Genomic DNA, 24,638 nt, shown 5'->3' with positions numbered 1-24,638 from the left:
TAAATTTACATCTCTGCTCATTCCCTACAAAGTGGTAAATGTGATGATCATTTAAATCCAGAATGCCCCTCAGTGGGTCCCAACCCAAAGGAAAGCATATGAAAAGAAAATGGAGGCATTTACCTTGGACTTTTTGGAGAGTTTTTTTAATACTTATTATTAGTATAGTGATATTTAATAATAAATAATGTGATAATTTGTGTAATAATTTACATTTCAGATGATAGATTCTTTTTATAAAAGATAGATGATTTCTTAATCTGTAACAAAAATTCATAGCATCCCAGACAAAGGGGAAATTCAAAACTGCTTTGAAGTTAACTTTTACCATTTTGTCATGGCCTCTAATAGGAAGCAGATAAGATGTTAAAGTGAGGATTCTCAGAGGGGATCATGGTCCTGAAGCAGCACAAGTACCGATTGCCTCACAGCACAGTGAGGCGCTCTCCTCTTGCTCATTGCAGAGGAACGGCAGGTTTCTCTGGCCTCGTTTCTGGCTGGGTAGCCAACTTGCCTATAGAGCCTTCTAAGCCTAGCTTCCATAGCCTTTCAGCCTCGGTAGCCTGGGCTTGTGCACTAGGCTCCCTGGCTTCACTCATGCAGGACGGGCTTTCCTCCTTCCTGTTAGTATGCGTTTAGACATCCCCATATGTGGCCCCTGACAAGACTAGCCTGCACAGTTTTTCTGAGTACATTTCCAGCAGGACCTGGAGCTGGGCAGATCTGAGCCTTCTCCATGTTCTCAAGATCCGACTTCACGTATTCTCACTCTCGCTCCTTTTTCTCTGTTTCTTACAGTTTCACAAAGTACCTTGATCTAGCTCGGTAGCCTGTGTGGGTTTGAATCTGTGAGTCTCGTGCCTTGGCATTCTAAGCATCCAAGAAGCTGGTGGCATTATAGACCTGTTGTCCCCGGGCCTGGTGTCACCTATCTATTCCTTTAGTAACTTTCTCTTCTCTGCTTCTGAGGCTCCATCCCCACCCTACCCCTCACCCCCTCTCCCCCCACCCTAGCAAGACTGGAACTAAGCATCTCATGCCTGAAAGTGCACTGCCCCCACTGCTGTGTGGCTCCTTCCCCAGCTGATAAACAGCTTTCTCAGCTCCTAGCTTGTATTTCCCAGGGGTCTGCATAGGCTCTGTCCTCTTCTAACCACACAGGGGTTCAGGGATTGCTTGTTAATTGCCCCCCTGTAGACCACAGGTTTCTAAGGCTTCTGGAGAACCCATTTCACAGATGAAAAAGAGCAAAGTTTCAATCTAAATATGACTACCAAGGACCCTTTCCTTTTGGGGAAGTTGACAACTTCTCTTTTTAACCTTTTTCCTTTTTGTTTTTCAAGCAAAACCTCACTATGCAGCCCTGGAAAACCTTGACCTTGCAATCCTCCTGCCTCCATCTCCTGGGTTATGGGAGAGCACCACCATGCCTGGCACTCTGTTCTAGATTCACCTCAGGAATTAAATGATGGGAGAATCCATATGAGACCTTGTCTGTTTAAAGTTAATGGCGGCACAAACAAAATAGTGAGTGGTTTTAAAGCAGCTGGAGAGATGACTCAGCAGTTAAGAGTGCTTGCTGCCTAGCATTGGTGGTGCACGCCTTTAATCCCAGCACTTGGGAGGCAGAGGCAGGCAGATCTTTGTGAGTTTGAGGCCAGCCTGGTCTCCAGAGCGAGTGCCAGGATAGGCTCCAAAGCTACACAGAGAAACCCTGTCTCGAAAAAAAAAAAAAAAAAAAAAGGAGTGCTTGCTGTCCTTGCAGAGGACCTGAGTTTGCTTCCCAGCTGCCATGTTGGGAGGGTTACAACCACCTGGAACTCCAGAGGCAGGGGGCTTAAACTCTTTTGTTGTTGTTGTTGTTTGTATAGTTTTTGTCTTTGTTTTAAGACATGGTCTCATATGCATCCCTGGGTGGATCATAACTCACTAGGTAGACCAGACTGTGAGAGAACTCACAGAGATCCACCTGTCTCTGCCTTCTGAGTGCTGAGACTAAAGGTGTGTGCCACCATATGGTCTCCTTGGGCATGTGAATATACCCACACAGAGACACATCATTTTTGTTTTGTTTTTGATGCTGTTGTTTTGTTTTGTTTTTGTTTTTTTTGAGACAGAGTCCCTCTGTGTAGCCCTGGCTGTCCTGGAATTTGCTTCATAGGTCAGGTTGGCTTCAAACTCACAGAGATCCATCTGCCTCTGCCTCTGCCTCTGCCTCCCAAGTGCTGGGTTTAAAGGCATGTGCCACCAGACCTAACCAGAGATATATAATTTTAAAGAAATCTTTTAAAAAGAAGCAGATAATGTAAAGCCATATAAAATGTCCCTGTATATAGAATGGGGTGTTGAGATAGATGTTCCCTGTACCGGCCTGCTTAGACACATATTAAGAATTCTCTTAGATATGTATCTCATCATTAATTGATGGATGACAATATATCTCTTGAAGACTAGTAGATGCAAATAAATTACTCTATAAAGTAATATTATCAATTTATATCCCTGCCATTGTATGATGGCATTTAATCCCAGCACTCTGGAGGCTGAGACAGGAAGCTGGATGACATAGAAAACTCATTTTTCATTATCCTACAACACTAAGTGGTATTAAACTTTAAATTTTCATCCTAGGGCCAACAAGATGGTTCAGTAGGTAAAGGTTCTTACCACAAAGACAATCCCCCCTCCAGGTTCTCACTATGTAACCCTGGTTGGACCGGAACCCATTAAGTAGACCAGGATGGGATGGCCTTAAACGCATAGAGACCTGCCTGCCGGTGCCTTCCAAGTGCCACCATGCCAGGCACAAAGCTGTCCTCTGACCTCTATGCGTATACAATGGCACATGCGACCCCAATAGAAAGAGACACAGAGAGGGAGACAGACAGACAGACAGACACACACACACACAGAGAGAGAGAGAGAGAGAGAGAGAGAGAGAGAGAGAGAGAGAAAGAGAGAGACAGGGACAGACAGACAGACACACACACACACACAGAGAGAGAGAGAGAGAGAAAGACACAGAGAGAGAGAGACAGACAGACAGACACACACACAGAGAGAGAAAGAGAGAGAGACAGAGAGAGAGTTCTCTTTTAAAGTGTTCCTATGATCTATGAAGGTACAATAAACCCTACTTGGTAATGTCTATAATAAGCTAGTTTCAAGTAGACTTTCCTATCATTTTTATCAAATTGGACTGCACAATTTTAAAATAAATGCACTCTTAATCTTACAAGATCAGAAAAGCTTTTATTCTCTGTAACTTTTTTCTAGAAATCTGTGCCTTAGATTTTCTTGAGACAAGATAGTTGATAGGTAGGTAGGTAGGTAGATAGATAGATAAATAGACAGACAGTTATTAAAACTGTGATCCTCCTGCCTTGCCTCCAGAGTACTATTAAACATAACCACCACCACACCCACATTCCTACCTTGAAATTCAGTAACACTTGTCTAAAAATCAGGATGATCATAGTGTTATTATTCTATAATTAATTTTCATAAAAGACTGCCACTGTTCAGATTTTCTCTTCCCCCTTTGAGTCTATTTGGAAATTTTCTACATAATTGCTAACTTGTCTATGTCTTGACATTGACTGGTGCAAAGTTACTACTACTTGAGACTCCCTGGGGACAGAGCCTGCAAACTGCTTAACCCACGGGTTTGGAAAGGATGCTCTTATAGTGAGAGGACCTGAGGATGGGAACAGAAGAAACCAAAATCAGGCAGAGGCACAGAATGAACTGCTCTGCCGGCCACATGACAGTGCTACCTGACTCCACAAGAGCTCAGGTGTGACACTGGCCCTTTGGTGTTGTCCTAAGTCAGCTCTGGGCTGCATCCTCCGGGGACATTGCTGAGGCAGCTCCTGTGGCTCAGGAAATCCCAGAAGATGCTGAACTAAAATTATCTGTGGCCTGCACTTTGGAGGCTAGGAATGGCATTGTCTTGGTGAGGGAAGATAAAGGTGCCACAATGCTTCCCATAGAAGGTCCACCCTTTCAGCTGCTCAATTCAGACCTGGGGCAGTCTAGAAAAAGGGGGTTCATGAGACAGACAACTCAGCCTCGCCTGCAGCAGCTGGGTTTTGGAGCTGCAGCCTGCCTCACCATCCCCCTACCCCACCACCTGCTCTGGATTCTTCAACACCCTCATCCAGTACATATGCTATCCTCTTCAGGCCAGGGTTAGCACACTACCTCCAAGAAGTGTTTCACCCTGCAAGGGACTGTGCCGTTTGTACTACCATCAAGATGGCTCTACTTCCTGACACAAAGAGCCTACATAACCTGGAAGACGTAGCTCCTAGAGCATGCCCAGTAGACCTGCAGATCCCAGGATTGTGGAAAACACTCTTTCCCTTAGTGAGACTTGGGAACAATGGAGTCAATGACTCTTAGTCACCAGGCCCGGGTATTCTTCATTGTATGCATAGCTCTGGGTAGATTTTCACACCTGACATACAGGTGTGTCCTGAATGATGGCTGCTCATCCATTTACAGTACTATGTACAGTGGTACTTCAGCCACACCTTTAACAGTGGGTCCTAGTACTCATCACCAGAATTAGGGGATATAGTACCTGACTTTGCTGCTGGCAGACTGGATATTTGGTTGTGTAAATTTCTAGATTTAGTAAAGCAAATTGGATGAGTTATATTGTACTGCATAACAAGTTAACTCCAGACTCACTGGTGCCAAATGGCATTTGTAACTCCGTAGTTCTGTGGATCAGGAATCCAGCCCTGGCTTAATGGAGTCCTATAATTCAGGACCTGTCACAATGCAAGGAGCCCACTGTGGTCTTCAAATGCAAGAGGATCTGCTTCCAGCCGAGGCAATGGGTACTTTCCCAGTACCCTGTGGATCCCACATGGTTTCCAGGTTGGCAGTCAGAAATCCAAATTCTTCCCGACTCTGGGGGACCTGGGAAACATTCCTCCCATTCATTCCCTAAGGTTCCCACCCGCTTGTCAGGCTCAGGAAAGGGAGCTGAGGAGCCTCTGCAGGCCCCAGCCTCAGCACAGCTCTCTCCTCTTGGTGTTCTGTGCTGTGGGTTCCAGCTGTCTTCTCAACAGACTCAATTCTGTCCCCCAGACAGGAAGCCTGGCTCTGTTGGCTTCCATGCACAGAGGCAAGAACCATTCCAGACACTGCTCACACAATGGCAGAGCCCATCCCACCAGCTTCCCTCCCACAGATCCCCAACTTGAGCAGCTGTTTATAATCAGTTTCACAAAGTATCCATCATGGCTATAGGCAGAATCTCCTGTGTCGTCTTTTTTTTTTTTTTTTTTTTTTTTTTTTTTTTTTTTTTTTTTGGTTTTTCGAGACAGGGTTTCTCTGTGTAGCTTTGGTGCCTATCCTGGCTTCTTTAGCAGCCTGTTTGTGGCCAGACTTCTCCAGCTACCCATCTTGTGAGCAAGCCAGTTGTGGTGTAATTCATGATCTTGACTTTGTAGCTGAGGACAAAGCAGCTTGTCCTGTGATTAGGAGTAATATTGTTTCCTATTGCAATGTCTCTCTCTCTCTCTCTCTCTCCTCTCTCTCTCTCTCTCTCTCTCTCTCTCTCTCTCTCTCTCTCTCTCTCCTCTCGCTCTTTTTTTTTTTTTTTGGTTTTTCCGAGACAGGGTTTCTCTGTGGCTGTCCTGGAACTAGCTCTTGTAGCCCAGGCTGGCCTCGAACTCACAGAGATCTGCCTGCCCCTGCCTCCCGAGTGCTGGGATTAAAGGCGTGTGCCACCACTGCCGGCCCGGATGCTTTTTTTTCATGGAGGCTACTCATCTTATCTTAGGTTGCAAAACCTAGTGCCCTTGTTGGTGTTAATAGATTTTTACAAGCAGAAAGATTTAATTTTAGTGTAGCCAAACTTAACTTTTTGTTCACATTTTGTGATGCTGGGGATGGAACCCAGGGCCTCATGCATGCTGGGAAGCACTTGGTCACTGAGCTTCAGCCCCTATCATTTCTTTAGGTAAATGTGCCCTAATGAAGACATTCTTTTATATGCTCTTCTGATGGTTTTGCTTCTTACATTCCAGTCTTAGCACAACAGTCATTGATCTTGGGACTGGATCCCACTGTGTAGCCCAGGCTGGCACTGAGCTGTGATCCTCTTGCCTCAGCCACGTTGAGTGCTGAGAACATGTGATGTGTTTGGAATAGCTTTTTCGTCTTTCTGTGCGAAAAACCAGCATCCCCCCAATAGCATTTCAGAGGCACATTTCCTTTCCTGGCTGGCCTCACACCAGCCTCTGCAGCCTTGCTCACACAGCGGCTTGCCTTCCGTGTTAGTTTGGTTCCCCACAGCCTTCTAGGTCTACGTCAGGAAAAATTCCCGACAAAGATGGTTTGGTGCATGCCGTGGACCAGCCAGTGCCCTTCTCAACCCAGAATTTATGCTTAGCGTCTCTGCTCACCCTCACCAGGGTTAAGTGTCCCAGGAACTGTGCCTCTGGAAGACTCCCCCACCTATATGAAGCCTGCCCCTTCTTCTGTGTGCCACTCCCCTGACTAGATCATCTTTTCTTGTGTATTCATGGTGTATGTGCCTGTATGCATATGTATGTTTGGGTACCCATGTACAGGTGTGTGGGGGGGTGAATGACGCCAGGTGTCTTCCTCCATCATTCTCCATTTGTATTTATTGAGGCAAAGTATATCACTGAACCTGAAGCTCCCTGATCACATAGTTTAGTCAGTTTGTCCAGAGTATCTCGTCTCTGCCTCCTGAGTGCTGGAGTTACAGGCGGTCACCACGCATGCCCAGCCATTTGCACCGGCTCTGGGGATCTAAACTAGAGCCTTTATACTTGGGTTGACTAGTTCTTTATCCACTGAACCATCTCCCCAGTCCCCGAATCATCTTTGTTTCTAGGAGGTTGCCCATGGAGCGACCAAATCAGAGTCTGGTTAAATCATAGTGTGTGATCTCCGAGCTCCAAGCAGTAATGAAGCCCAGACCACTTTCCATGAATTTATGCTCACAAATAAATGTTTGTGTTTCCTTTTGTAACTCTTCTTGAGATAGTACTTCTGTACTATTCCACAGTTTTCATTTTTCTGCATAAATGTATGGGGAAGCCGTCCTGGTCACTAACTCGCTCTTATGTACTTTCAATACTGTGACACTGTTTAATACCTTGGCTGTACTATAGATTATTTAGCTATGTGGGTATCCCATTGAGAGACCTGAAGCCCACAGAACTTCACACATCTCTAGAGCAGTGGTTCTCAACCTTCCTAATGCTGTGATCCTTTAATGTGTTCCTCATGCTGTGGTGACCCCCCAACCATAAAATTATTTTCATTGCTACTTCATAACTGCAATTCTGCTACTGTTATGAATCATAATCTAAGTGTCTGTGTTCAGTGCTCTTTGGGGTCACAACCCACAGGTTGAGAACCACTGCAATGATATAGACAAGGTGCCATTTTAAATTTAGACACAGAAACCAGGACAACAAAATGAGCCAGTTTCCTTTGCTTTGAAAATCAAGCTGTTGTGGTTAGTGTATGAAACAGGGATTCCTCCAGAGGTTTGCTGCTTGAACACTTGGTCTTGGGTTGTTGGCATTGTTATAGAAGGTTGTGGAACCTTTAAGGCAGAACCCACTGAACAAAGTGAGTCCCTGGGAATAGGCCTTGAGGTTTTGCAGCCCAGCTCCACTTCCTGTCTGTTCCTGCTTCCAGTTCCTGTGCCTTCCCAGCCATAAGGCATCTTATGCCCATTTTAAACTGTGAGGTGAAGCACGCCCTTCCCTCCGGTTTCTTATCATGTACAGCAATGAGAAAAGGCATTAACACAGAGATACAAAAATTCACTGCATTTGATGTGATCTCTAAGCAGTTTCAGGCATATTAGGAAATGCCTACAAGGGTCTGGAAGCACTGACAAGCTTGAGGGGATCCTTTATTTTTCTACGCCATCCTGGACACCAGGGAGACATCAGATAGAGGAAGTTCTGTGCTACACACACCAGATGACAAGGAAATACAGAGTATCCACAGAAAATTGTGTTGAATGTATATTTTATTTGTATTTGTTTAGTTTTTTTTAGTGTGTGTGTTTGTGTATATCTGAATGTGTACCTCTGTGTGTGTCTATGCATAGCTGTATATATGTGTGTTGTGTATCTCTTTGTGTCTGTGTGTGTGTCTATATGTATACATGTGTGCCTGTGGGTATATGTATGTGTGTATGTGTATCTCTGTGTGTGTGTGTGTGTGTGTATCTTTATGTGTATGTGTGTGCCTGTGTGTCTGAGTATGTGTGTACTGTGCTTGTGTCCGTGTGTGTGTGTGTGTGTGTGTGTGTGTGTGTGTGTGTGTCTTGTGTGTCTGTTTGTGTGTAGACATGCCACAGTACACAGATGGAGATCAGAGCACAACTTGTAGGAGATGGTTCTCTCCTCCTACTGTATGGACCCTGCTCAGACTCAGGTCATTGTGCTGGGCAGCAGGTGCCTTTTCCAGCAGAGCCATCTCCTCAGCCAGTGCAACCACATGGTAATGCTGCCATCTGCTGATAAAGTTAAAAGCTCAGTGGTGACACAGAGTCTGTCCTGGTGACTGCCTTATCGGACCAGTTTGAAGCTTATTTTAGATGGCAAGTACCAGACATAAATAACTTATGCACATCTCTGACTAGATATATAAACAATAATTTAAGTACAGCCAGGCTGGTGTACATGCCTTTAATCCCGGCACTTGGAAGTAGAAGCAGGCAGATCTCTAGCATGGACAATGTACATGGCCCAATTTTGGTAAAAATGAAATTTTATTTTCCTTGTTGGGGATTTTGCAGTGTGAGATCTTTAAATCACATAAAAACTGAAAAAAAATGACTTTTTAGGTTAGTCATTATAGACTTGCTTATGCCATATCTGAAGGTTCCTTGTACTTCATTGCCAGCATCTGCTTCTGGTGTTTAATGAGACCAAGCACTGGAGACTTAGTATAAAGGAATTTCTGCAATAAAAAAGCAGCTACAGCAGACATTTAATGTCAACAGGCATGTGAACAAACTCTCTGGGGCTGTCTTTGCTGATGTTGTGGGGACATATTAAACGCTATAATTCATTTGGCATGTGTATTTAATTTTATGTTGAAAACCAAAACATTTATACGTCAACCAAAACATTTACCCATTTGAAGTTTAGCAAATTTACTGAGTTGTGCAATTACCAAAATCCAGATTTTGGACATTTCCATCACTTCAGTAATATTCATACCCATTTCCAGTTACCTAAGACTTTGATCTAATTTTAATTATTTTGAGAGGCGGGTTGATACAGTGTCTCACCATACAACCTGGGAACTCTATGTAGGCCAGGGTTGCGTGGAAATTTCTATGTAGATGCTGTGTAGACAGGGCCTCAAACGCACAGAAATCCACCTGCCTCTGCCTCCTGAGTGCAGGCATTAAAAGGCATGCATTACCATGCCTCGCTTTTATTTATGTGTGTGTGTTAGTGAGTGTAGAACATGTGTGTAGGTGTCTGCAGAGGGCAGCAGAGACCCTGACTCCCCTGGAGCTGGTGTTACAGGAGTTGTGAGCAAATGCATGCTGGTGAGTGCTGGAACCTGAAATTTGTTCTCTGGGAGAACAGAAAGTGCTCTTAACCAGTGAACCATTTTTCCATCCCCCTTAATATTTTGATTTGTATGATATATTTTACAGCTAAAAGTCTAAACTTCATATTATTTATATGAATACAAACCTTGTCAAATCCCAACCTTGTCAAGGGTATTTTTGAATACAAGTATTTTGGGGCTAGCAAAATGACTCAGTACATAAAGGTTTCTGGTGCCCAGCCTAACAAGCTGAGTTCTAATCCCTGGGTCCCCTGTAGTGAAAGGACAGAATCAGCTCTGGCAATGTGTTCTCTGACCTCCACACGAGTGGGTGGGATATGCGCGTCTACACATATTCAAATGTATGTGCACACATACGCAAATGTAAAAAAATTAATGCATGTTTTAAAAGTACAACTTAAAAATCCAGTTGCATTCCCTTTCTGGTAGGAAAATAGGAATCAACAAACTTTATAAAAAAAAACAAAAAACATTTCTCTAGAAAATAAGATAACCAGTCACAGTGGCCCGTGCCTGTGCCCAGCTGCTGGGGGTGGGGTGGAAGGATTAAGGTAGGAGTATCCTTTCAGTGTCTTTATAGCAAATTAACATCAATTAATAGTGTAAGCCTTGGAACTGCTAGCCTTATCCTGTTATTTTCATGTGTTTTAGTCAAACTTACCACATTTGAGATGTTCAAGGGCGTGTTGCCTAATGGTCATTACTGTCACTTATTGAATCATCAAAGGTCACCAGAACTTTCATCTGCTAGTATATTGTTTTTCTTGATTTGTTATAAAATGCAGAATTTAGTAACTTCTAGGCAACAGAGTAGTTCAGCTATCAAAAATCTACAATTGCACTCTCTCAGAGAGTGATGCTTTCTAAGACTCATCACTAACTTTTAATGACAGGATGTGCTCCTCAGACCCTGCCCCCCTCCCAGACACCAACTTCTGATAATAGACAAAAACTCAAAAGCCAGGACTCCGCAGGTAGGGCCATCCAATGTCCAGTGCAACATCAGGCCTGACAGCCTGAATTTCATTCTCAGAAATCACAGAAGTGTCCTGTGACATCCACATGTGTGCCCTAGGGCATGGCACCCACACAAACACAGGTACAAACTACGTGTATAAAATGTTTAAAGGACTGAAGAGCCATCCCCGGTCATGAGTGGCAGATTCATAAACAAGTTGACCTTTATGCCTAATTTTCCAGGAAAAAAAATAGCTAAAACAACGACTCCAGCTTCACTAAAAAGTACTGCCTTTAAAGCCATTTCTTTTCTAAAAATATAAGGCATGGATGCAACTTATAAGGAACCTACATCCAATAGCTCATTCCACTTCCAAGTTGCTGTGCACCTGTGTGCCTTGGGGAAAAGCCCATAGTTACAGAATTTCCTTGATGAGTCTTGTCCAGTATCCCCTCCCTCATGCTATTTCACCTAGCCTCAGCATTACTGTGAGAATAGCTCACTAAACAAGACCAGAGAAAACTGCTTGACTCTTTCTGCCTTCATGAGGTCACATCATACACCTGGGAGAGTCTGCGGTGAAAAAGAAATGTTGCTCATTGCTTATTTCTTGTTATCCATTGGAAGTTTTATTTCTTGGGGGTTCTATCACAACCAGCCATTTTAGAACCAAGAGAAATAGACCAGAGGGGCTAGGCCTGTGAATACCCAGGGATAGCAGTGGAGAATAGGAAGGGTGTTAGATCCTGGCTCCATACACAGCTCCCTCCATGGGGACTTCTCGCCTTGGTTGGAGTGGATAGTGAGGACCAGGACAAGAACATTAGAACTCCCAATTAGCTTCAAGTGTTTCTTCACGCTAGCTTAGCCTCCTATCTCCATCCAGATCAGCCTCACTCTCTCACCCACCCGTATCACAGAGGTGCTCTTGTCACACTCACAGCCAACAGCATCTCCTCTTTGTGAATACCCTTTTTTTTATTCTTACAGTCAACACTGTAACCATCAGGGATGGTCATGACACTGAGGAGTTGAGGTATAGGCTGTGGGCAGGTGCCCTGCTCATAGATGACCTTGCTCAGCTCAGTCTCTCCGTCTCTGCATAATCCATGACTAATAGTGTGTCAAATCTGCAGCAACAGGGTCTCACCATCAAGTCCTGGAGTGTAACCAAGAGAACTGGGTGGCAATTGCCAATAAAGTTGAGGGATCTATGAGACCTCACTGGCCCTCAACTCCAAAAGAAGCAATCCATGACTGCCATTGGACTTTCTATTTATTGTCTGGCAAAGGCAGGCCCCCTGGTGCAATAGTCACAGGAATGTCATGGGACAGAACACAGAACTTAACACCTGGGAGTGTTACTGTGACCGAGAACTTGGGGCAAGAAGGCTCACGGGTCACAGAGGAGAACCTACTACTATTACTCATCTAACGGTCATAGTGTTAAACCATCCTAGTGACTTATCATTGCACTCACAAGTTAGTGCATCTCTCAGTCCTCGCCAGAGAAGCTTCTTTTTGCAATAGATGGAATTTACCCAGACACCCACAACTGCTCGAGGTACAGAGAATGAGACACTTTGGAGTACTCAGCCCTACAGGGGAGGAGTGTATCACATCCCCTTCTCCCAAGGTGAAGAGAGGGCAGAGAGACTTTAAAAGCCAGAAGGTAGTGGTAGATAACTTACAAAGGCATTGTGTTTTCTAGACACAGAAGGCAAGTTGCACATATAAACTCATTGTGCTTGTGACTACATGCACATATCCTGCACACATTCAATCCAGGAAAAATCCCCAGAGTGGAGAGGGGAGGTGACACAGAGTCTCACCCCTAGCTATTGTTATCAGTAGCCACTGGGCTACGGTGTGATGCCTAGTAAGTCAACAATGTTCCAATGGAAGGTCAAACACTCAAGAGTACATGGGGAAACTGGAAATACTGCTCAGTGGTTAAGAGGGTTGGATTCCTAGTACCCACACAGCAGCATGCAACTCCAGTTCTAGGGAATCTGATGCCCTCTTCTGGCCTCCAAAGTCACTGCACGCACACAAGTGGGCACAGACATACTCATGTGCAGGCAAAACACCCTCATACAAAAAATAAAAATAAAGGTTAAAAATTCTTTTACAATTAGTATATGGGTAACACAAATTGCAGTTGATTGCAGTTTTTTTTAAGGATACAAAGTTGGTTGGTAGAAAAGAGGAGGTGGAACTGAGAGGAAGCGGGGAAGGTGTAAATGTAAACTAAATGCATTGTATAAAATTTTTAAAATCTAATAAAAAGTATATCCCTTATATAACAAATACACACCCATACACACCATCTCATGTGTGTCCTTTAGAATTTTGTGTAAGTTTTTATTATCAAGAGAGTACCACTAAGGAATTATCTAGGTCCAATTGGTCTGTAGACATATCTGGGGGCGGGGCTGGGGGGGTCTTTATTGCATTCACTGATAGAGGAAGACCCAGCATGAAGGTGGGAAGCATGATCTCCTGGTTCGGTCCCTGTATCAGAGTAAAGAAAAGGAATTGAGCATAGACCCACATGAGCTCATTTTTCTCTGCTGTTGACTGGATGTGATGTGTCCATCTGAAGTTTCAGCCCTCTGGACTTCCCTGCTTTAATGGACCATAACTGAATTGTGAGTGAAGACAAACTCTTTCTTTCCAGTGTTTTGCTTTGTTTTCTTGTTTTGTTTTGTTTTTTGTTTTGTTTTGTTTTTTGGTCAGGTTATTTTTATCACAGTCACAGAAATGAAACCAGGACAGAAACCAATAGCAAAAATGTGGGCTTGCTGCTGTGACAAACCTGACCGCGTAGCCTGTACACTTAAGAACTGTCAGAGAAAGGTGGAAGCTTTTGCTATGTTGGACTAGAAAAGCCATTAAGTTCTGTAAGAAGAGATTCATGGACTATTCCTTGTGGGAGCTTGGAAGGCAGTGATGCTGATTTTGGTGTGTATGAAAAAAATAATGTGTTGATTTCAAGAGTCTTTTAGACATAGAAGCCTGTGAGCACTGAACATAAAGAGTACATGAAGAAAGTTGGTTACATATGGCTGATGAAGAAGGCATTAGGCAATAAAACAGCAGCTATTCATCTACATCAAGTATAATGATATTGGTATTCTCAATTTGGGGCAGGCATAGTAGTCATATGCATTTAAACAGTACCATAAACACATTTTCTGTGTCCTCCCATTATATGAGACCTAGCATCATGAAGTACCAAATTTGATGACACAATCAGATGGTGTAATCTCATGATTCAGGATAAGTAATTTATGTACAGCCCACAATCCAGATTCTAAAACCTTTAAGATTAAAAAAAAAAAAAAGACACAGATGCAGTGACAGCTCTGGATTCTACATGACACTGAAGTAAATACAGGAAATACAATGTTCATGGAAACCTTCCCAATTATTGCTCACTATGTTGAATGAGAAACAATAGGCAGTATCCGTTGGTTCTATCAGTTGGTAGCAAAGGCTTGGTTTAGGGAACCAATTAGATGTACAAGAGTACAAGTTCCTATGCATCTCTGAGAGTTTGGCCCAAATCCCAGCCCTCTCACAAGCTGTCCTTAATTTTATGGTCTTAAGCATTCTTCAATCCATGGAAGTCATTACCAGTTACCTATTAACGACTCTTACAGACACAATCTTGTCTCAAAAAGCAAACAAACAAGCCAAAAATGGGGATTCTGAAAGTGCCTACCTTTCCCAGTCTTGCTGCCTGGAAGTGTAGCATCAACATTATAATCAGGAACCAGCACGGGGATAGGGAGTGGGGAGGTGGGGATGTGGGGGAGGTGGGGGGATCGGTATGTACTCTGGATAAGAAGATTCTAGCCAAAATCCCACTGTTAAGTGACTGAATTAAGCAAGTTGTGGGATCTCCTGAATGTAGGCTTCTTTTGTGAGGTAAGCATGTACCCTTACCATACAGGGCACTAGCCTTGAGTGGGTGACTAGTTCCTATCCTCTGAAATAATGTGACATTTTCATGCACAAACATTCATCTCCTATTTTATAAATGAAACGAAATCTTGTGGAATACAACTTTACCTGCCTGGATCCAGAAACCCAGCTTGAGGTGAAATGAAAGTTCTGCACTCTATCTGGAATCTCTATTCCCAGCACTCCCAGGTCAAAATCAGCCTCCTACATGAAGCCTCCTATTTAATTCTAGACTGCTTCCTAACTCTAACCATGGCACTGGCTGCCTCATACTTCCACATCTTGTCTTCCAATTCCTGCATCTTTCTTTCCATGTTTACCACTCTGAGCAGACGACTGCACTAACAGTCCCTGGATGAGGAAGTGTGATGCACTTTTACTTCACCTGAAACTTGGGGTTTTCCTTTCCAATATTCTTTGTGTATTGTCTCCTCAACTTACTTTAGAAGAAATGACAGAGGTAAAAGAGATTTAGTGCTGAGGCACCACAGGAAAGGTAATTTAAAATAAAGCCCAAATGGGTAGTTCCTACTATGATGGTTAGGATGTTTTTTAAAAGATTTATTTATTTTTATGTGTATGAATGTTTTGCCTGCACGCATGTATGTGTAACATATACAATGCCTGATACCCACAGGGGTTAGAAGATGGCGTCAGATTCCCTGTAGCTGGTACTATTCAATAGTTTTGAGCACTGTGTAGGTGCTGGGAACCAAGCACACGTCCTCTGAAAAGGTAGCAAGTACTCTTAACTGCCACACCATCTCTCTAGTCCCAGCGCTAGTTAGTTTGTCAGCTTGACACAGTCTAGAATCACCTGGTGAGAGAATCACAATGAAATCTTATCCAGATCAGGTTGGCCTGTGGGTGTGTCTGTGGGAGACTGCCTTGATTGTGTTAATGGATACACTGTGGACAGCACCATTCATGGGTTTGAGTCTTAGACTGTGTGAGGATATTGGTAAGCATGCACACATTCTCTCTCTCTGCTCTTGTTTGTGGATGTGCATAGCTACTTCAAATTCCTGTTGCCTTGATTTCCCTGTTTTCATGGATTATACAACCTGGAATTGTAAACTAAAATGAACCCTTTTCCCCCTAAATTGTTTTTTGTCAGGATATTTTATCATGACTACAAAACCAAACTAGGACATCTACAGTTTGGAAGTTACAGACAGGAAAGACACTATGGAAGCAGCAACTGAATGCTACCACCCCCTATTTTATGCTTCCCTACATTTATTACCAGATCTACTATCAAAACCAGGGGAGGTGGGGCAGATTCTTAACAAATCAGAAACCAACAACAGTGGACTCTAACCCATAGTACACAGCTAATAATTGCTAGTGAATGAGAGATGACAGAGTGTATGTTAGGGCTTTGGGCTTGTGAGTCTTTATTATAAAAACAGACAAGCTGTAGACACTAGTAATAACATAGGTATGTCAACCATAATGAATTTCATCTGAATATTCTGACATAAGAATATTTTATCATGGGGCTGGAGAGATGGCTCAGTTGTTTAGAACATGTGCTGCTCTTGCAGAGGACCTGGGTTCAGTTCCCAGCACCTTGGTTAGGGGGCTCACAACCATCTGTAACTCTAGCTCCAGGGGTTTCCTTGGACAACTGCATTCCAGTTGTCCATACACACACATAATTAAAAAGAAATAAATCTTTTATAAAAAAAATACCTGATCAAACTGAACATTCTGGCCCATATCTGTAATCCATGCAGTCAGAAGGCTGAGGCAAGAAGATTGCGAGTTCAAGGCCAGCCTGGACCAACATGATAAACACACACAGCTGCATTCCAAAAACACAAAACAAAGTTGATCCAAGGTAGACTTCAAGTCATTGTAAAATTAAAAAAATGAAATCTTGGGTTATTTTAAATGTTAACATACCTGATGTTGCCAGCAATAATTCACAATGAAGGGTTAACAGCAGGAACTTTCCAGACCATCTGCAGGAAGCCCAGCGCAACACAAAGGCTGACCTCTGATCTCAGCCTTCCACCCATGTGCAGAGCTCCAGGCCTTCCCTTTCAAATAGTCATTCAGTTTTGTCACAGTACTATTGACTGAACATGGAGTCTTGCACATGATAGGCAACTGCTCTACACTGAACTCTGCCCCTAGAGCCCTGCAGTTGTCCTTCTGATGAAACGGCCCAGTATTTGCAAGGCTTATGACCCAGTGTAGCAATAAGTTCATACTCCTGGAACTCATTCCAGATACTAAAATATGTTGTCTCTTTCATTAAGTAAGAAAGAAGCAGAGCAAACTTCTGTAGGATTACTGGTACTATACACATAGTAGAAAGCTGTAGTGAAGGTTCAGATATTTAAATAAACACCAGATACTACAAAGAGCAACCAACATGGTTCTATTGAAAACTGTCTCCAACTATGGCATTCAAGGACAGCAATACAATATTTTCTTTACAAAGTGACGATTATAAAATCTATAAATGCACAAGTTCATTTCTAGGCTATTCTTCTCACATAGCCATGTCATCAAGATACACATCCTTTCATTCTTTCCTGAGGTATGTCTGTGGTTTGATTTTTTATTGTACTGCTGGATGCACTGCCTTTGATCATCCTTCCTGAAATGATTCTTAAAACCTGCAACATTTTTATTGCATAGGACACTATTCGTGACAGAGAGACTGGGAACTGCAAATATGTTGCACTGAAACAAGTCTTACAAATATTTCATTTTAAGAATTTGTTACATACATTTTTTTTTACAGTTTGTCTCTTCTAAAAAAAATGACCTTAGAGGTAAGAGCTACTTAAATACAATGAAGCATTTTAGGAATGTTAGATATTAGAAAGTCAGATGAATGATACAAAGGAAAAGGCCATAATTCTTGCCGGCTATATATTGTATTGCATTCAAAAGCAACTGTACATGCTGTAATCAGTTCATAGTTAAATATTTCTACTAATCTGTTTTGGGAGAGCAAATGTCTTTCAAGGTTTCAAGTTCCTCTATAAGCTTCTTGTTCTGAACTTCCAGCACTGCAACTCGACTCTCCAGACACTTTACATATTCTTTCTTTCGACGTCGACATTCTTTAGCAGCTTCCCTGGAAAAAGTAGAAGCAGAAGGGCAAACAAAACATATGTTGCATGCTATTGACAATAGAGCAAGCTTGGTAACATGAGTAGAGCTGCATTGCAACCCATGGAACAGTATTCCCAATTCACACCCTAAGCCAAACTGGATTCTTAAGCAAGGGTTAAGTGACCCATCTACAAGTCCACATGGCCATTAGGAGGATGCTGCATCGCCTGCCTCGATTAGAGTTCACAGTAAACAAGGTCCAAGTCAAACACAGTTACTCTGCTTTATGGCAATAAAGATCTTTGAGGGCCTTGAGTTCCTCAATGAGGGTCTTGTTTTGGTTTTCAAGCACAGCCACACGATTTTCAAGACATTTGACATATTCTTTCTTCTTCCTGCGACACTCCCGGGCAGCTTCCCTGGAACCAACACAAGGCAAATGACTACAGGAACAACCTCCCAGCACAATCCAGAGTGGCTCCATGAACATCTGCCCCCCTTCTCCCCAATCAACAGCCAATTGATCTGAGGACAGTTATACAAAGCCACACAACAACTGAACAAAACACGTGCCTTGTGTAGAACGACAGAACAACTGAAAAGCACTGGCAGTTTTACCCAGATAGTGTTCTCTTGGGGCATTCATGCCATGATAAGAACAACCCTCTGGGTTGAACAAACAACAGCAAGAGGACCACACACCCAGCAGAATCTCTACTAAGACACTTATAGATCCTTTCAATCCTCTCAGTTAAGTTTTGGCTGTCAAAAGATAGACACACTCATCACAATGAGAAAATTTCATTTGATGAAAATGATTATAAGAATCCTATGAAATCTCAAGTGTCAATATTGAACAGTTGTATGCTTCAAGACTAAATCTCAATAAAATATGATCAATCATGACTGCCAGAAACAGTTTTCTGAATAGAAAGCATGGCATAGATAAATTATAACAATAAATAAAACACATACATGCTTATGACACTGCTTATGAAAATTAAAGAATGGAGTAACATGACACAAAATTTAACAATGCAGACAATTAAAATTCACAAGTGTCAGAATACCACAATTAAGATTATGAAAAAGGAAGTTGGCAGGGTGGTGCATGTCTGCATACCTGGCACTTAGGGGTGGAGACAGGAGAGTCAGAAGCTCAAAGCCAGGGGCTGGAGAGATCAGTGGGTAAGGTCACAGGATGTTCTTCCAGGACCTGGAAGGTTCAATCCCAAGCACCCACATGATGGCTCACTACTGTCTGCAACTCCAGTTCCAGGGCATTCAACACCCTCTTCTGGTTACAATGACCACCAGGCATACTAGTGGGGCACAGGTATACATTCAGGCCAAATATCCACACACATAAAGAAGTAATTTAAAAAATAAAAAGGTCAGGGCCAGCCTCAGCTACTTTATGAGCACAAGGCTAGTCTAGAGTATATAAGAGCCTATCATAATAAATAAATAAATAAATAAATAAATAAATAAATTGTGAAAACAGAAGCTACTAGCTGAGAAAAGAGTAGTCCTATGCTATTCTCTAATCACTTGCAATTAGTGCGCATTAAAAACATTTTACAGAACTTTAAGCAACCCAAGGGGAAAAGACAGACCAACAAGCAACCAACCTAAAACTAACAAAAACAAGTTAGTTACTTTCATTCATGATTACAGGAAACAATAACTAATATTGTTCTCATTTTCTCCCCTTTTTTTTTTTCAGAGTGGGTTGGATGGCATCAACTTTTTCTATAGGAGGGGCCCTCTGATAAAGCTTTATTTGGGAGTGCTCAGTTCTCAGAAACTGCCAGTCATTATCTGAATTTCACAAAGGTAATGTTGCATGTCTAAATACCAGTTGCTGCAATGCCAGGCAGAAATGCTAACCCCCAACTGTGACATATGTGACAAACCTGGCCAACTGTTGTATTTTTAGAAGAATTATGGCCTGGATTTTTGTTTTCTCTATGCAAAGCAAGTCCCAGAAAAGGAATGTTGAAATACTGACAGACTGCAGGAAAAGAACAAGCCCTTTCTTCTAACCCAGAATGATGTTCTTACTCACCCTGTGAATTCGCCAAGACTGGACAACTGGGTAATGAAAAACTAAAACATGTAAAAGTAAATGGAGCTTGACAGAGCAGTGGCTACAGTAATCCAATGGAATAGGGGAAAGTGACGGCATGTCTGTCCAAGCACACAAATCTGCCAGTTGGGGAGTAGAACTCAATTCTCTTCCACCAAGAAATTTAAGTTATTTGTAAATATCTATTTCCATCATTAAATAATTATGTTAAATTCTAAATCTAGAAGGAAGATAGTCATTCTATACAAACATTATATAAAAGTTTAAATGCACGGTAGCAGTATTGTGGGGCGGTTAGCTTTTAAACTCTTACTTACTGAGCTACTTACTGTAAATATCCACATTTCACATCTTACACTGTGTGTGCGATGTGACTAGAGTCAAAATGTCCCAGGCACAAAGTTTTAGTGATCACACAAGTGGTTGGTACATTCCTAAGTATTCTCAGCTGTGGAAAACACCTGTTTCTTCTATTAATAGCTAGCTCAGCTTGCAGGCTTGTATTTGACTGAGTCCATCCTCAGCATGGAGAGGAAACGACAAGGCAAACTACAGGAAAAAGATAAAGAGCCCAGGCTGGCTTCAAACTCATAGATATCCACTTGCTTCTGCCTCCCAAGTGCTGGGAATCAAACCCAGGTCTTCTGCAAGAACAGCAAATGCTCTTAATGGCTAAGTCATCTCTCCAGTCCTTTGGGTGTGTGTGTATGTGTTTGTGTGTGTGTGTGTGTGTGTGCTTGTGTGTGTGTGTACAAATGTCTGTGTGCATGCCTACATGGGTGCCTGCAGAAGCCAGCTAAAAGGGGCTGGAGTTACAAGGTACTATGTGCCACCTGATATGGTTGCTGGAAACATTACTCAGGTCCTCTGCGAGAACACTAGATGCTTTTAACTGCTGACTCATCTCTCTAGCTCCCTGTTATTTAAAGGACCACCAATGCAGTGAACTCAACCACCTAAGCTGGGTCCCAGTTTACAGGATAGTGATGAGCTCAGAACTGAGTTTCAGGGACTCGGCTGCCACATCTGTAGATTAACCGAGGTTGGTAACAATGGATGAGTCAATAACCACGGTCTGCTTCTGCCACAGACAAGCAAAGCAGCTGATCCTGCCTAACTGCTTTATTTTCTTGCAATAAGGATATAATTTAACACTGAGGAACAGTGACAAAATACACTGGAAAACTCTTAGGCAACTCTGTTCATTTTGAAATCAAACTAAGTTGTATCGTTCTCCATAAAAACTAAAAAAAAAATAATATACAAGTCATATAAATAAAATATTGTTTAAGTTTGTTTTTTTTTTTCTTTTGGTTTTTCGAGACAGGGTTTCTCTGTAGCTTTGGAGGCTGTCCTGTCACTTGCTCAGTAAACCAGGCTGGCCTCGAACTCACAGAGATCCACCTGCATCTGCCTCCCGAGAGCTGGGTTAAGTTTGTTTTTAATATGATATGCTAATGTCTAAACAATGACACAGAGCCATGGAGCAACAATATATGAGAGAAGTAGTGGTACTCAAGAGACTGACTCAGGAAACTGAGGCAGGAGGATAGAGGGAGAAGATGAGAGAAAGAGAAGACTGCAAGAGCACCTACTATAACACCAACAGTTATTTATATGGCAAGAGCATAAGTCATTTTTGTTATTTTGCATTTATACTTGACTACAATTTGTCAAAAGACCATGTACTTCATCATAATGGAGTAAAAATCACTAGAAAATAGATAAATGATAAAATTTAAAAATTGCTCTAACGCTTATATGTATTCTGCTAATAAAGAAGTTAAAAAATAAGGGTCAGAGATGTATGTCGATGTTTACCTAGCATGCCCTAAGTTCTAGGATTTATCCACAATATTGATTTGGAGGAGGGGTGCTAAAATTTAAATTAAATTTTTTTAATTACTTGTCACAACACTTTTCAGCAAAATATATAAAACAAGCTTTACTTAAAACCAAGAATCTACTAATATTGTTTTTAAAAAAGTAACCTATCTTTTGACATCCCTTACAATATAAAGGAATGTACTTCCTGCTTATGAAATGACTAGGAACTCACTGGAAGACAAACTAGCATCACGGGCAGAGCATGAGCACAAACAAGAAGCCACACAACACTGGACCGAGAAACAGCTTAGCAAGAGCAAGTTAATACCTTAAGAGCACGGGGCAGCAAATGATGCTTCCTACAGTGGCTCTACTAAAGGACTGGCTCTCACCCAGTACTTTACCTGTTTTTCATCAGCCTCAGCTCCCGCTTGCGAGTTGCTTCTTCTGCTAGTTGCTGGGGACTGTGCAGACTTCCTGGTGAGGCAGCCATCACCACACCTTGTGGCAAAGCAGTAGTAGGAGCCCTGATCTGGTAAGTTGGCATGTCACCTGTGGCAGCTGTAATAAAACAAGGTATTACAAGCTTATATCACCAATTCACTAGCTAATATTTTACATAAAATTAACCTAGAAATAGTATAGTTTGTACATGTCAACAGAGATTGTTTTGTAGATGTAAAAATAATTGTTCTTAGTATTATAGGGGTCTTAAATATCAAGAAGTTTATCAAATTGGAACAAAGCTACAAATGTTTTAGCTTGTTCCTCACATTTTAGAAACTTAGCACTTTTTAGCTCAGGCTAAAGCAGATAAGCTTTCCAACTATAGTTCATTTAGCTGCATCAGTGGTGTATTGGTAATTAATGAATTGTTTTTTGGGGGCAGGAGTGGAGAGCCTTGCTCTGCAGAGTTTAATGAGTTATACAGCAGAAACACTTTCACAGTGGCAAGTTCAAAGATACCAATGTGACTTCACTCAGTGGCAAGTTGGGAAGAGATGTTCACAAATGGACAAAACCTAAAGATTACAAATGATGAGCATTTGGGGACTGTCACTGCTTTTAATGGAATCTATTTAAGTGTGTGAATATATATGTACACTGATAACTATGTTAATAACAGCTATTTCACAACCAGCTCACACAGGCCCTCAGAGTTAACATCTGGCTCTAGCAAGCCAGTAGAAGGCAGTTCCGGTATGTCATCACAAAGACTCAAAGCAGGACATGACCATCCTCTGAATGTTCCACCTGGGACTTCCCTGTGCCTACACCAGAAACATATTCAAAGCCCTTCAATTACAAAAATAAGAAAAGGAAAAAAGAAAAGACTAAGGTGAGGGATTCAGTTAAACAGGAAAAATGGAAGAAAAACAGTCAGGTTCTTAAACTGGCTTCCTGAGGAAAGCCCAAAATTTATTTTCATGACAATTGCAAACACTGTACACATGGAAATCTCATCAGATGTGCAAGTTTTAAATGTTTAAGAAGAAAACAACAGAAAAACTATCATGTTAGCATCTTCTTATTCTGTTGATCATCTTGTGAGAGGAGATAAGAGCTGCAACAGGAGGCCACAGCCCTCCCCACCTTTCTTTACCCACATTCAAGGAAGGAGGTTAGAAGTCAATAAATGCTGAAACAATGCCCCAGCTAGAGGCTGTTCTGGCCTCCTAAAGTCAGCACAATAACCAGTGACGAAGGTGAAGTTTACACGCCCCTGAACTTGCGTCTTGCTGGCAGCCTGAATGCACACCTGCTTTGAAACTGCTTATAAACAAGTGTAAAAAAAAAAAATACCAGAAATGTGCAGAGTGGGTGAGGGGTTTTCTATCATTACCATACCCTAAAATAAAGATACTTCTTTTCTAAAAGAAAAGGAGAGAAAGGAGTGAAATGGAGGAAGAAATAGTTTCACTGTACTCTCAATGTATACCTTGGCTATTTTCTGTAATATGTGAAAATAGGATGTATAAAAGCCACTAAGGGCATTCTTCAGTTTTTAAGGGAAAGTGGGCAGAGACACTTCACAGATGCAATGGATAGAGACACTATTAAAACACACACGCACGCACTCGAGCACACACACACACACACACCAAAAAACAAACCCTTTTGTCTGTCTGCAGAAGCCACAGCTGCCCTTGGAGAGTCAGACTTGGTAGCATGAGGGACAAGGGCAATTGCAAATGGGGCATTCTTCAAACCTGTTTATTCTTCAAACCTGCTTAGTTGCTTTGCCACTGCAGGGGATGATTAGTTCCGAGCGATAAGGGAAGCTTGGCTTCACTGTGCTCCAAATGTGTATTCATTCTATTTGTTTTAACACAAGTTCAGGATTATAACTCACTAGTTCAAGCAAGAAGTAGGAATTAGTGTAAATTAGGAGTTAAAATAGATTCCTATCTCAATCCAAAGACCCTTTTGATATGCTTCCACTGGTTAATGGGTAAATTTTATATATGCAAATGTAATCTTATTGATGTATATCAAAATGATGGGGGAGAAAGACTTTTATTTTAAGGGAATCTAAATAGATTTCTTTGAAACAGATTATGAGAATATGTTTATCTTAGCATCAGTGTCAAACACTATAAATTCAGTGGTAATTTCAAAGAACCATCCTACATTCTCCAGTGATATAATTTTGTTTATGTGCTATTTATAAAGCCCAACTCCTATTCCCATCTAAGTAGGAACAGTGTCCAAACTATTTTTGTAAGGGATTTTAAGGCAAGATCCTTCTATATAACACAGACTGGCATTAAACTTTCAATTTTCTTGCCTCAGCCTAAGTGCTGAGGGTAACAAGCAGGTGCCACCACACCTGACTTTAGAGTTTCATTTTTATTTTTTGAGAATCCATATGTCATATATAGGGCTTAAAAATCATGACTGAAGATAAATAATAAAGCAAATATTCTTGTGCTATAATAGTATACCCCAAGTTAATTCTCAGGCAGGCAAGAACTTCCAAACAAGTCAAGAACAGTATCTTTTCACTTCATGCTCTGGAATCTAGCACAGGACTTTATACACAGGGTGCTTAATGGATTTATGTGTTCCCTACTGAGTCAAGTTTAAACTCCTAGGATATTTCACAGACATGCTGTCTTC

The 24,638-nt window shown here is 41.9% G+C and overlaps 1 protein-coding gene across 35 annotated transcripts in view; it reads right to left on the bottom strand.

Annotated features, from left to right (window-relative positions):
- Positions 1-16,893: 16,893 nt before the first annotated feature.
- The window catches only part of Crem (cAMP responsive element modulator), an 80,330-nt gene continuing 72,585 nt past the window's right edge, over positions 16,894-24,638 (bottom strand). For 27 of the 35 annotated variants that reach the window (XM_035442787.1, XM_027405375.2, XM_027405379.2 and 24 more), the window contains 2 exons: positions 21,923-22,079; positions 17,482-18,021 (listed from right to left, as the gene is read on the bottom strand). In XM_035442787.1, coding sequence (XP_035298678.1) covers positions 17,877-18,021; positions 21,923-22,079 — 302 coding nt within the window. In that variant the 3' untranslated portion in view covers positions 17,482-17,876. Of the gene's footprint in view, positions 18,022-21,922; positions 22,080-24,638 lie in introns of all 35 variants that reach the window. The other 8 variants (XM_027405378.2, XM_027405380.2, XM_027405390.2 and 5 more) reach the window with 1 other exon arrangement.

Source organism: Cricetulus griseus, chromosome 3, assembly GCF_003668045.3.
Source record: "Cricetulus griseus strain 17A/GY chromosome 3, alternate assembly CriGri-PICRH-1.0, whole genome shotgun sequence".
Classification (NCBI taxonomy): domain Eukaryota; kingdom Metazoa; phylum Chordata; class Mammalia; order Rodentia; family Cricetidae; genus Cricetulus; species Cricetulus griseus.
The sequence above is the reverse complement of the archived record's forward strand: the minus strand, read 5'-3'. Positions and strand labels throughout refer to the sequence as shown.